The sequence below is a fragment of the Hyaena hyaena genome, unplaced genomic scaffold, assembly GCF_003009895.1.
Source record: "Hyaena hyaena isolate Hyena2069 unplaced genomic scaffold, ASM300989v1 scaffold_1002, whole genome shotgun sequence".
NCBI lineage: Eukaryota > Metazoa > Chordata > Mammalia > Carnivora > Hyaenidae > Hyaena > Hyaena hyaena.
This window is the reverse complement of record NW_024081636.1, coordinates 205,763-219,465: the sequence shown is the minus strand read 5'-3', so window position 1 is coordinate 219,465 and position 13,703 is coordinate 205,763. Positions and strand designations below refer to the sequence as shown.

The window sequence follows — 13,703 nt, the reverse complement described above, 5'->3', positions numbered from 1 at the left end:
GAAGAAGAACCTTTTTGTAAAGGTGACTGCCTCTGTAATGTTTCTGAAGCGGAATAAACATGACAAATGATGATCATAAATAGTATCCTCTTAAAAAATGAGGCCCTCTTTGTAATGGTTTCACATAAAAATTACTATCTCAATTTGTCATTTGTCATCCTCTTTTCCCTGTCATCCTAACACCAACTCCTATTCGCTTTGAGGCCCCTGAGATTCTGAAGACAGCCACAGGGTGTGGTGATGGAAGATTCGGCCACACACAGAACATACTTGGATCCATCCTTCCGTCCCCTTCTCTGATAAGCAGCTGTGGCACAAAGGTTTCTCTAGGCCTGGAAATCATTACAGCTCACTTCAAACACCCTAAAATGACCAGCCTTATTTCTGGCCCACACTTAAGCAGCCTAAAAAACAGATGTTGAAACTGGTCTATAATTTTCAAAACAATGACCCTGTAATTTGTAACATAACACACACTACATGCCTTATTTCAAAATGTCAGTCCTTAGAAAAAACGGCCTTTACTTTTTATACTTCACTGGGCTTTCTCAGAGAACATTATTCCTGGGCTAATCCAGAACAACACAAAATTCCTAGGTCTTTTTGCCTTTCTGGCCTTGAACTTTTAGTCAGATTTAGGTAAACATTGACTCCTGATACCCTACAGCTTAGCAATATGAAAATCAAATGTGGCTTAACCATTAACCCTGTTAAATCTCCATACAAACTGAGTAACATTTGTGCACATGTTTGAAGCTGAAGAATCAGAGAATTTAGCCTCAAATATTCTACAAATGTATTATTTATGCAAAGAAGATGTATGAACTCTAGCAAAGCAATTCAATGTAGTATTCTTTCATATATCAAGTTTATAGTCAGCATCTTGTGAACAGGTACATTCTAGAAATAACTGTGCTAACAGGGTGCCTGGGTGGCTTAGTCGGTTAAGCATCCGACTTTCGCTTGGGTCATGATCTCGCGGTTCGTGGGTTCGAGCCCCGCGTCGGGCTCTGTGCTGACTGCCAGCTCAGAGCCTGGAGCCTGTTTCAGAGTCTATGACTCCCTCTCTCTCTGACCCTCCCCTGCTCACGCTGTCTCTCTCTCTCTCCTAGAAATAAATAAAACATTAAAAAAAAAAAAATAACTGTGCTATCTCAAATATGTCCATTTGAATTACATTAGAAAAAATTCAACTTTTGGGCACTTGGGAGGCTCAGTCACACATCTCACTTCAGCTCAGGTCATGATCTTACGGTTTGTGAGTTTAAGCCCGACGTCGGGCTCTGTGCTGACAGTTCAGAGCCTGGAGCCTGCTTTAGATTCTGTGTCTTGTTCTCTCTCTGCCCTCCCCCTGTTCATTCTCTCTCTCTCTCAAAAATAAACATTAAGCAATTTTTTTAAAAGAAACCATTCACCTCCTGAAAGTAATGCTCTTGAATTTAGCAGAATCAAGCACTATGTGGCCAAAGTGAACAGCACACTTCTATCCTACTACAGTCACACAGAAACACAAAACCTACACACATACTTACTGTATCATACCTACACTTATTTATAATCAATAAAATTTTATTAGCTCCTATAGTCACTATTAGGAGCTACAGGGAGAAAAAGAGTAAATCCTATTGTTTCTTATGGAACTTTTTTCCTTAAGATAACACTTAAAACTACTAACCAGTCCTAGTCCCCTTGACAATATTACATACTTAAATCTCTAAGGATAGTGGGTGAATATTTCTGCATCCTTAGCACATAGCTCTGTTCCTGGCACATAACAGGGATCAGAAAATGTCAGTTACGTGAATGAATGAATCACCTCTACCCACCAATAAAGAAATAAAGTACATACAGAGTAATAAGGAAAACCAAAAGTAGAATTTTTTAACTACTTAATTTTAAGACTAGAAAGGACTTTAAGTAATATCTCAACCACTTTTTCAGCGGCCCGTATAGCTCTCTACCATTGTCTTAATTTCTCCACATATCCATTTCCTCATCAGCCAAGTCAAAATTTAGATTAGATTTTGGATTATGAAGTCTATAATTACATGATGACATCTAACAAAACAAATGCTGCCTGAATCAAGTATATGCTCACATCCTTAAACTGATATATTATCTCATCTAGCAAAATCAGAAAAACTGTCTTTGTACCTTACATTTATTTATCCCATCCATAAAAATAGCTGGTATAGAAAAAGTTATTTTGACTCATTTCATTCTATGTTGCAATGGTATCAAGACTGTGTATTTTTTAAATGTTTACTTTTTTGCGGGGGGAGGGAGAGGAGATGCACACGCAGGGGCAGAGAAGGGGTGGGGGGACAATTGGGCTCTATGCTGATAGCAGACAGTCCAATGCAGGGTTGAATTCACAAACTGTGAGATCATAACCAGCACCAAAGTCAGATGTTTAACTGACTAAGCCACCCAGGCACCCCACCAAGACTGATATTTTAACGAGATGCTGAAATTAATGCTTTGATAATGATAGAGGCTGATTTTTATTAATTTCAAAATCTGCCTACCTAAAACATAGTTTCACACAAGAGCTTTCAAAATTGTTTTTTCTCTACTATATTCATCTTCCTCCCTTGCAATGTACGTCATTTTATCATTACATGCTAAGCATTACCTGCACAAAATGGTGAGAATACAGACATGGAAGATGGTGGTCAACACCCTTAGACAGGCTCGTTAAGAAAGACATGCTTTAGAGAAGATACACTAAATACTTAGGTAGCAGGTGAAGGAAATAATTCAACTTTCTTTTGGGTTCAGAAGAGCTCACAGAAGACAGACATGAGCTACACCTTGAAGAATGAAGTCTGTGAGGTAGAGAAGAGAGGAACAACATGAACAAGGTGTATGAAACTATGGGGAATTTCCAAAAGATCACCTAGTTCTGCATAGCTAAAATAAGGGATCTACTGGCCTGAGAGAGAACTGGGGTTACAATGTAGGGAGGTGTAATGACCTGGAACTTGTGGATCATTACAAGAATTCTGAATTATTTTCTAGGCCAACAGTCACATCAGTGTATGTATTCTTTCCAGTGGCACAAAAGGTTTTACGGAATCAATTGCCAGATCCACAACTTCCACATTCATTCTTTCCTAAATCTGAACTGTGTAATGTTATATACCAACAGGTAAAGCTTTGCACCACCTCTCCAATCTCTTCTCTCACAATCAACTTCCTAGCCCTTTACAAAAGGCACTCGTTTTACCAATTTTACTATGATACATTGACTCAGGGTACAAAAACCATCATGGCATTAAAAATATCTGACTTAAAATATTAATGTCAGATCTATTTTATGCAAGGAATAACAAAGCTTTTATCAGGCTCTTAGTCTTCCTATCTTACACATTTTTCTGTCAAGGATAAAATATGGAGTAAGAATTGGGAGTACTCTGTGTTCTAGGATGTCCTAACTTCAGATATATTGTAAAGCAGTATAGAAGTCATTAACAACTGTCCTTGACCTAGTTAAAACAAACTAACAAACAAATGAAATTCACACAAGTCTCTCTGAAGGAATGCAAATCGAAGTGTTGAGGGGCAGCATCTTATACTCATTTAAGTGAACAGAAAAATGAAATCAGACTTCTCTTCTGATAGAAATTTGAGTGTGATCTGGCTGGTGGGGTTGACGAGAGCTGTCTTTTACCAATTAAGTTATAGGTTAGCTATTTCCCATAAATGGAATGAGGAACAACTGCAACTCCAAGGTTTGCATGAAAATATTTAACACACATAAAGATGTATTAAAATGAACAATTCTTTTTGAGCATATTATGTTAAAAAAGATGCATCTAAAAGAAACAGTAACAAGTATAACTGGAAGTCTTTTGAGCAGTCTTGGTAAAGCCCTTTTGGTGTTCTTCCAAGAAACTGAGAAAACTAGAATTTAATTCCTCAATGTACTGGGCTGAATTGTGTCTCCCCTCCCGCCCCCTGAGAAAGAGGGGTTCAAGTCCTACCCCCATATCTGTGAATGTGACTATTTTGGAAACAGGGTCTTTGCAGATGTAATTAAGTCAAGGTGAGGTCATACTGAATTTGGCTGCACCCTAATCCAGTGACTGATATCCTTATAAACAAAAGGAAGTTTCGACAGAGACACAGAAAGGAGGATGCGACATGAAGATGGAAGAAACACACACTGAGGTGATGCATCTAAGAACCAAGAACACTGAGGACTGCTAACAACCACCAGAAGCTACAAGGAAGAAATAAAACCAGATCATCCCTCAGGGCCTATGAAAATGAACGAAGTCAGCTGGCACCTGAGTATCAGACTTGCAGCCGCCAAAACTGCAGAAAGGACACGCTGTTGTTCTAGGCCACCAGGGTGTGGGCCTTGGTAATGGCAGCCCTAGGAAACAGTTACACTGAGTAACAAAAGCTCTCAGGAACTAGGAGTTTTCTAATTCTCTGCTTTCAAGAAAGCTGAGTCATAACTGATAGAGCGACAGGTCCTTAAAAATAATTTTGATGATAGGTTATCTATGTAAATTTGGCATATCACTGAATCTACAGGTGCTTAATTAATTAAATGACAGAGCCACAGCAAAATTCCATCCATTCTTATTTAACTATTTTATGTGAACAAGGTTTCTCAGTCCTTACACTGCTATATATATTTTTTAGAAGAAGTATAATTAATGGCAAAGTCTGTTTTTTCCTAATCACAGTAATACTCAGGAATACATATATTAATTGGGAATGGGCAAAAGGTCCTCCACAACATTAAAGAATGTAGTTCCACAAAATTATTTTCAGAAATTGCTCTTTCTATATATATTTAAATAAGTAATAATTAAAATGAGGGGAAAATTTTAAAAATATTTAATCTTATGGTCATAAATTTTTAGACATTTAAACTTACCATAGACATGCTGCAAGAAAAATGGATAGAATGATTGATTTTTAAAAACTTATTCAAGAGTAAAAATATTTTACAGTGGAATAAAATTCTTTGGGGAAAGTAGCTCAGAAGTTAAGAATTCAAGCATAGAAAAATGTGAAATTTCCAACCGTTAAATGCATTTTTACAAAATGGATGATGATGTTTCACAAATCACTATAATGCTCTGTTAACCCACTGGGTATATTTAAAAGAGTAACTTTATTTTAAAATTGTAATGTTTATAATATACTGGAAATTATATCTCTCTTGCCAGCTATTTAAACTTAAGATGAAAAATTTTAAGTGGAAAGATAAAAATATTTTCAAATTCTTTTAAGGAAGAAGTGAACAAATTGGGGACTTGTTTTGCATAACAGAAAGTGTCTATGAATTAAAAAAGCCTTAACGCTTTTCAACTGGTTATACTAACTACTCTTGAAGCAATCTTTTCCCAAGTGAATAGGATTTTCCATCTTTGCACCAAATATAAATTCTAAAGTGCATATGAAATACATGTGCACAAATTCCTGCACACTCAACACACCTGTTGAAAACACTCGGTGTAGGACTGTGATCACGCTCCCGCTCTCTCTCTCTGGTGCGTTCTCTTTCTCTGTCCCGATCGCGGTCTCGCTCCCGGTCTCGGTCTCTGTCTCTATCTCGGTCCTTCTCTCTTCTTGCATAGTAGTCCCACTGCTTGCTGGTATCCACAAGACTAGGCCATGAAGGAGCAGAACCAGGAAGGTGGGGAAAGGCAACTAAAGAAAAAAAGCAAAAACAATTAAAAACAAAAGTTATGGCACTTAAAAGAGACAAAATCCCTACTGAAAAGCAAGACAAAACTCCCACCAAAAATGCTTCATCTACAGATTATAATGGAAACTTGGTTATAAATAGAAAAGAGAAATAATACATGGTAAATACCCACAGTCTAGGGTAACATCCAGAAACAAACCTTAAAAGACCTAACAGACAAAAAAAAGACTCTTCATTTGCAAGGTAAACAGGAACCAGAGTTAGATACACCACAAACTTTCCAATACCAAAAACATAAACCAGACATCTTAAAAGAGTTGAAAGAAAGTAATGGTCAACCTAGCGGGGTGTCCTCCACAAACATAAATCTCAAGAATAAGAATAAAAGAAAGACATTCACAGATTCAAAAATGAGCAAAAGTGGGGTACTTGGGTGGCTCAGTCAATTAAGCAGCTGACTCTTCATTTCGGCTCAGGCCATGATCTCATGGTTCATGAGTTCAAACTTGGCATCAGGCTCTGCAGTCACAGAGCAGAGCCTGCTTCAGATCCTCTGTCCCTTCTCTGCCACTCCCCATTCACATGCATGTTCTCTCTCTCTCAAAAGTGAATAAACATTAAAAAAAATTTTTTTTAATGAGAAGTTTTAACAGACTTCACGAAAAGAACTTCTATGAGATATATACATAATACAATCCAAGAGTAACCACTAAAATAATAGAAACAAAAAGTAAAATTTTAAAACATTATAGGAAAAACAGAATTTAAAACAACACCTGAAAACTCAGTCAATTCAAAAAGACCTGGAAAGGATGAGGGTTAGAGGAGACAAGTCTGATTAGTTCAATAATCACAATAATTCAAGAGACTGAATTCACCAGTTAAATGACAGCGTTTGATTTGTACTTTAAAAATTCTGAAAAGAAACAAAACAAAAACAAAATCTCTAATGTTCTGAATATAAAGGGCATAAAAACACACAAAATGGTTGAAAGTAGAAGAGTGGGAGGAACAGGAAAATACCAATCTCCCTAATCTCTGTAGCTCTTTAGGAACAGCTAGGTTAATGCCAAAGCAGACTCACACAGAAGGATTACCTGAGACAGAAAGGGCCACGAAAAGGGAATGGAAGGTGCATCTCATCAAGAGACAGAACAAACTAAACTTCCAGGTGGCAAACAGCACAAGCTTAAATTTGTAGAGTAAAAACCAGTGTGAATATAGGGAGAAATAGAAAAGTCCACCACGATCACGGAAGATTAACATACTGCTCTCAGTTATTGCCAGTTTAAGCAGACAAAAAAATTTCACTACAGATAAAGAAGATTCGAGCAAAACACTGTTAAGAGTGTTGATTTAATGAATATAACACAGAATACTGCCCATAACAGCTAAATAATAATCATTCCTCTCAAGCACATATGAAACACTTATGCAAGTATATTATATACTTTCATAGGATAAGTATAATAGACACCCTAATATCTATACGTTTCAAATTAAAGACACATTTCTGAAAATGCAGGGGTCAAAAAAATAATAAATTTTAAACCATTTAGGAACTGAACATAAAAATACGACATATCAAAAGTACAGGGATACAAACTGTTCTGGTGAGAAATTTAATCTTAAAAAACAATGCATTAGAAAAGATGGAAGGGCACCTGGATGGCTCAGTCGATTGAGACGGACTTCAGCTCAGATCATGATTTAGTGGTTCGTGAGTTCAAACCTCATGTCAGGCTCTGTGCTGACAGCTCAAAGCCTGAAGCCTGCTTCAGATTCTGACTCCCTTCTCTCTCCCCTTCCCTGCTTGTGCTCCCTGTCTCTCTTTCTCTCTCAAAAAGAAATATACATTAAAAATTTTTTTAAGACGGAAAATTAATAAGTTAAGCTTACAAAACTTAAGAACTTAGACATGAACAGAAGAATCATACAGAAAGGAGATAATAAAGATAAAAGTAGAAGTAAATAGAAAAGAACCATACAATAAAAAAATAAAGCTGAAAGGTGGTTTTTGAAGACTAGACAAAACATAACAATATTCTGACAAGATTAAGAAAAAAGATGCCACATAATCAAAACCAAAAAGAAACTACAACTACAGACGTTACAGATATTAAAGAATTAAGAGAACACACATTATATCTATGCATTTAAAAACTTACCTGAAATGAACTAATTTCAAATGATCAATCATAATTTACCAAAACATGACTAGAATGAAAAGAAATCTTGACTATTCCCTAACTATGAAAGACACTGATCAGTAATATAAAACCTTCACAAAAGACTAGATGATTTTTACCGGTAAGTTTTACTAACTTATAAGGTACAGACCATTCTAATATATAAACTTCAAAGAATAAGAAAAAAAGATTCTTCCCTAACTAATCCCAGGTGGCTTGTAGAACTTTAATACTCAAACGAGTTAAAGACAGTACAAATAAAGAAAGATCATAGGCTAATCTTACATATGAACATAGATTTCAAAATCCTAAATCAATCAGTATTTATTATTACTTTTTAAAGAGAACCAATCATGACCACATAAGGTTTATCTCAGCAAATAAAGTGACTTAATGTTAGAAAAATTTAGAAATTTGCCACACTAACAGATTAGAGAAGAAAAACAGTATGATTATCTCAGAAAGCATTTGATTAAAACTCAATATCCATTTAGTTTAAAAGCTCTTAGAAACTTTCCTTAATCTGATACAGGACTCCATCAAAAACCAATGGGCAAAAAAGCCTGGTAGTAAAAATACAGAAGTATTTTCTTTTAAAAAAAAAAAGGGAGGGGGGGAGGGTTTACAAGACAAGAACTCTACTTTCAGTACTTCAACATTATATAGAGATGCTAGTCAGAGCAATTAAGAACCCTCCCCCCGCCAAACAAACAAAAACTGAGGAGAAGCAAGAATCTGAGAAGTAACAAAATCATTATCTGCAGATATTACAGGTTAAAGTTTAGCCTTTATAGACAAATTATACGAAGAGTGCAACAGATAACCGGCTATAACATCAACATATATATTTATTATATATGTATTATGTGTATAAATAAAACAAAAACCAATCCTATTTCTAAATATAAGCAAATACAAACAGAATAGTATGTTTGAATGACTATATTACATAAAACAGCAATAAAAACATTAGATACTTAGATACCAGGGGCTCCTGGGTGGCTCAGTCAGTTAAGCGTCCGACTTCGGCTCAGGTCATGATCTCACGGTTCGTGGGTTTGAGCCCCGCGTCGGGCTCTGTGCTGACAGCCAGCTCAGAGCCCGGAGCCTGTTTCAGATTCTGTATCTCCCTCTTTCTCTGACCCTCCCTTGCTCACGCTCTCTCTCTCTCTCTCAGAAATAAAGAAAACATTAAAAATTAAAAAAAAAAACATTAGATACCAATGACTAAATCTAACCAAAGATGTGCAAAAATTGTTTGAAGATAATTATAGCACTTAATTGAAATATACTAAAGAACATATCCATAAATGAAGAAAGTACTTGTTTGGTGACGGACTCAATGCTGTAGGACACGAATCCAACACAAAAAGGTCTAAGTATCAATGTGATCCCAAGTTAGTTTAGTAAAGAGCAAGGACTCTGGACCCAGGCTGCACGGCATCAGTTCCTGAATCTACGACTTATTCTGTGGTCTTGGGGGAACTACTTAATTTGGCTGTTCTTCAATCACCTCATCCATAAAATGGGAATAGTAACAGTAAGCCTACTTTAAAGACTGTCAGGATTACAGAAGTTAACTGTTTTGTCTAAAGTAAGCATAATATAAATGTTATTAATCTAAATCTCAAAAGAGTTTTTCATGGAACTTCCAAAGTTGATTTTAGAATGGATATGTAAGAGCAATGGCTCAAGAATACTTCTGAAGCAGAGTAAGAAGGTAGATTTTGCTGAACCAGATAGGAGATTTACTATAGAACTCAATCATTAAAATAATGTGGCATTATTAGCAAAGGGACAGTTAGTGTGAATAGTCTAAGAAGCCAAGAAACAGATTCAAGCGTACATGGAAACCTGGGAACATGAATGGATGGGACATCATAAACCCCTCAGGAAGGACCGACTACTCAACAATAACACTGGGACAATTATATCATTACCTTTTAACACAGGCAAAAATGAATGCCAGATGGCTTAAGGACATACATGAAAAACAAAATTTGAAAACATTTTTGAGGAAAAAAAACTTGAGATGGAGAAAGTCACAGTTCAAACGTGAACCCAATTAAAATTTTTTATTATTTATTTTGAGAGAAAGTGTGCCCAAGCAGGGCAGGGACTGAGAGAGGGGAGAGTGAGAATCCCAAGCAAGCTACACACTGTTAGTGCAGAGCCCGATGTGGGGCTCGACCCCATGCAACCGCGAGATTATGACGTGAGCTGAAACCAAGAGCTGGACACTTAACCACCTGAGCCACCCAGGCACCTCAAATATGAACCCAATTAAAATGTAGTATAATTTTACAGTTAATGAAGTCTAAGGTAGTTTCAATTTGCCATTGGAACCTTCTCCTTTGCAGGGCTTGGGTATTATAATTATCTCTACTGTATACAATATTTACATAGTCATAATAATGTAAATATGTTTTATTGTTTAGCTTTCAGAATAAAAAAGTTGTCAGGGCACAGATAGTCTGGGTTATAGGACAGAAAATAAATGTTTCTAAGCAGAAGTATGGTTGACCAAAGCTGGCAGGCAGAGGGGGAAGAAGAGGTAAAGGCTTGGAAATCTGCATAGTAACAGGTACTGATAGTACATGAAAACGAGGGAACATAGATAATAGAAAGAGGTACAAAAATCATCGTAACTTCACTGGTGGGGAAAGGAGAGGGGCAGTGATGGTAAGTGAACAAAATACATATCAATCATAAGAGGATGATAATAGATATCTATGGTTATATAAATTAAGACAGAGTGATAAGCTTATATATACAAATACCATGCAGACCATAAGAACAACTAAAAAGCAACAAAAATGCTGGTCTCTGCAGTTCTTTGATATTTCTACAAAAATTACTTTTTAACTGGGTCTTACTTTATAAGCACAATATATTTAAGTTTATTCATTTTGAGAGAGAGAATATATGAATGTGCATGAGCAGGGGAAGAAGGAGAGGGGAGAGGGAGAGGGGGGAGGGAGAGGGAGAATGAGAATCTAAAGCAGGTTCTGTGCTGTTACTGCAGAGCCTGACATGGGGGTCAATTCCACAAACTGAGATCATGATCTGAGCTGAAACTAAGAGACGCTCAACTGACTGAGTCACCCAGGTGCCCATATGAGCACAATCTTAATATACAAATATGCATATCAAGAAAAATTAGTAAGCAGTGTTTGAGGATAAATTCTAAAATAAATTAATAAAGGTAAAACAGAATTACCAGCAAAGAGGAAGATGTATCATCACCTTCATTCCATTAATTATTTCTCTTTCTTCTCATTAATTATTGCAATATACTTTATAATTTTAAAAATGCTTCTTTCTGAGAGGAGTTGGGGTTGGAAAGAGTGAAAAAAACCTCTTGCTAATATACTAATTAAAAATTTCCATATATTACTTTGAGAAAAAGCTAAATGCTTAAGAAATATTAAAAAATGAAATCTTCCACAAGGAAACTGTACAGGTAATCTCAAGAATGAAGTCTTAGTCCTTCTGATTTGGGCTATTCCTCATGTTTATGTGTACTGAAACAAATATACAAGGAATCTCACAACAAAGAAAATGGCAAGTGCCTTTTTTAAAAAGGTAAAAATAAAATTTTAAATAATTAAACAAATAATGTGTGCCAAGGCCTTACATATTATGGACACTGTGCTGAGCACTTTATGTTCAAAGCTGATTTCACAGAGGAGGAAAAGGATTTAGGTTATTTAACTTATCCCAAGTTACGAGGATTAAGACAGATGCAGGACCCGCCCCCAGGCAAACTGCAGGGGCTATGCTTTAACACTCAGGCTACACTGCCTCAAGGTGCAGAAAAGAGAAAGAACTTAGAGGTTGCTGGAGATAATCATAAAAATCATAGCTAATATCTGAGTGTTAAATAGTAGGACTAAGGTGCTTTAATGTAGTCTCACTAAACTTCAACCTTATGAGGAAGAATTATGCTATTTAATGGTTGAAGATCTATGAAAGTCACATAAATAATGAGAAGGGAAAAGCAAGATTCCAACCCAAGGAGCAGGACTTCCTGGGAGCCCAGCAAGAACCAATAAACCAATAATAAAAGGCTGTATAATCACTGAAACAAGTCAACTGAAAGACCACCTTTTGATGTGAATGAATGACACACATGTAGTCTGAACAAGGTGGGTCTGAAGGACACTACAACACCCTGATACAGACACCTACAAGGTAAATGGATGTAGATGACTGATACTTGATCTACTATCAAGATTTATAACTTTTACTTCGCAAATGCCTTTGGAAGTATTCAATGTTCTCAATCCCAAGTGATACTATCTGAATATAAGACACCATCGTTTCTCTCCCAGATAATTCCAACAGCTTCGTGTTCCCCAAATCAAGCAGCATTTTTGCCATTCCTCTTTCAATCCACCCTACAAATCCACAACTTCCTCACAGTAAGTAGCCTGAATGGACCTTTTTCAAATATAAGTCTAGCAATTTCATAGCTCAGCATAAAACTAAATGGCTCCTCAGAGCCCTCTGCATAAGGTTGAAAATCTATACAGCATGGTTATAACATCTTGCGTAATCTCCTGTCTCATCTCTAAACATTCACCATGCAACCTCTACACTCCAGCCACACTACACTTCTTTCAGTTCAAAAAAGCCTACCACATTCTCTCTCACCCCTATCTCTCTGAACATGATTGGAATCTCAAATAATATTATCTCCCTCTCCACCCCTTTTGGAGTGGGAGACCTCTCCACTATGCTCCCATGACACCTTCTTCTGTCACCTGGCTGTTCCTCACTAGCCTATAAATTTGACAAGGGTTTACAGTTTACTGTGTCCCTAAAACCTAGTGCAATGCTTTAAGTACTTTTAAAATGAATGAATGAATGACCAAGAGATCTAAGCAGAAAAGTGGCATCAGAAGCCCTTAGAACAGATTACTTTGTAAAGACTGAATAGGAAAGAGGACCTAGCCAAATGATCTAGAAGAAAAACCAGTGAGGGGAAAAGAGGAAAACAAGGTTAGCTAGATGACATGAAGCAACAAAAAGATTATGAATGAAGTTTGAGACAATTTGCTGACAAATCCTAAATTCTTTTAGGAAAAGGCGAGATACAAATATCCGTGCCATGTCACCATTTACTCATTTTTAAGAGTACAGTTGATAAAAAATGAAAATTCTTCGGTAAAGTAACCTAGAATGTAAGACACAGTTATTCTTTTAGTTAATATTTTTAATTGCTCTCTCTATAAGATAGTATTTTAAACCATGGAAGTATGTTTTTATTGCTTTAAAAATATCTAAATACTGGTTACATTGAATCTGGGCAGCTAAAAGTAATACTTACCATTGCCATATGGAAAAGCACGTGCAGAACGACTATCGTAACCAGAGGAATGTCCACTGTTGAAGAAAAATGTATTTTTATGTGTTGCAAATAAGTTCTAAATTTTAATAGTTTGGTGCAAATGCAAAACATCAAGGCAGAATTAGGACTTTCATTCAACTACCATCTAATGATAAAACTTAATTCTGTAATTTTATAATACAAAAACAGGCTTTTAACCTCAAAACATATTAAACCCGCTTATAAAGAAAAATAAAGCTTGCTAGTACTTTTAATGTGAATAATCCAATCAATTCAGCTTGATTCCCAAGATAAAAGAAACTCTGAAACTAACAGAGTAGTTGAGACTTTGCTAAAGTTTAATCTTAAACAAAACAAAACAAAACAAAACAAAACAAAACAAAACAAAACAGGTTTTGGGGCACCTAGGTAGCTCAGTTAGTTGGCTAAGTGTGTGTCTCTTGATTTCGGCTCAGGTCACAATCTCACGGTTCATGAGACTGAGCTTTGC

At 36.2% G+C, this 13,703-nt stretch overlaps 1 protein-coding gene across 22 annotated transcripts in view; it reads right to left on the bottom strand.

Moving 5' to 3' along the window:
* The window catches only part of FIP1L1 (factor interacting with PAPOLA and CPSF1), a 77,892-nt gene that overhangs the window by 2,515 nt on the left and 61,674 nt on the right, over window positions 1–13,703 (bottom strand). For 17 of the 22 annotated variants that reach the window (XM_039221727.1, XM_039221728.1, XM_039221734.1 and 14 more), the window contains 2 exons: window positions 13,193–13,248; window positions 5,460–5,673 (listed from right to left, as the gene is read on the bottom strand). In XM_039221727.1, coding sequence (XP_039077658.1) covers window positions 5,460–5,673; window positions 13,193–13,248 — 270 coding nt within the window. The remainder of the gene's footprint in view (window positions 1–5,459; window positions 5,674–13,192; window positions 13,249–13,703) is intronic. The other 5 variants (XM_039221745.1, XM_039221749.1, XM_039221748.1 and 2 more) reach the window with 2 other exon arrangements.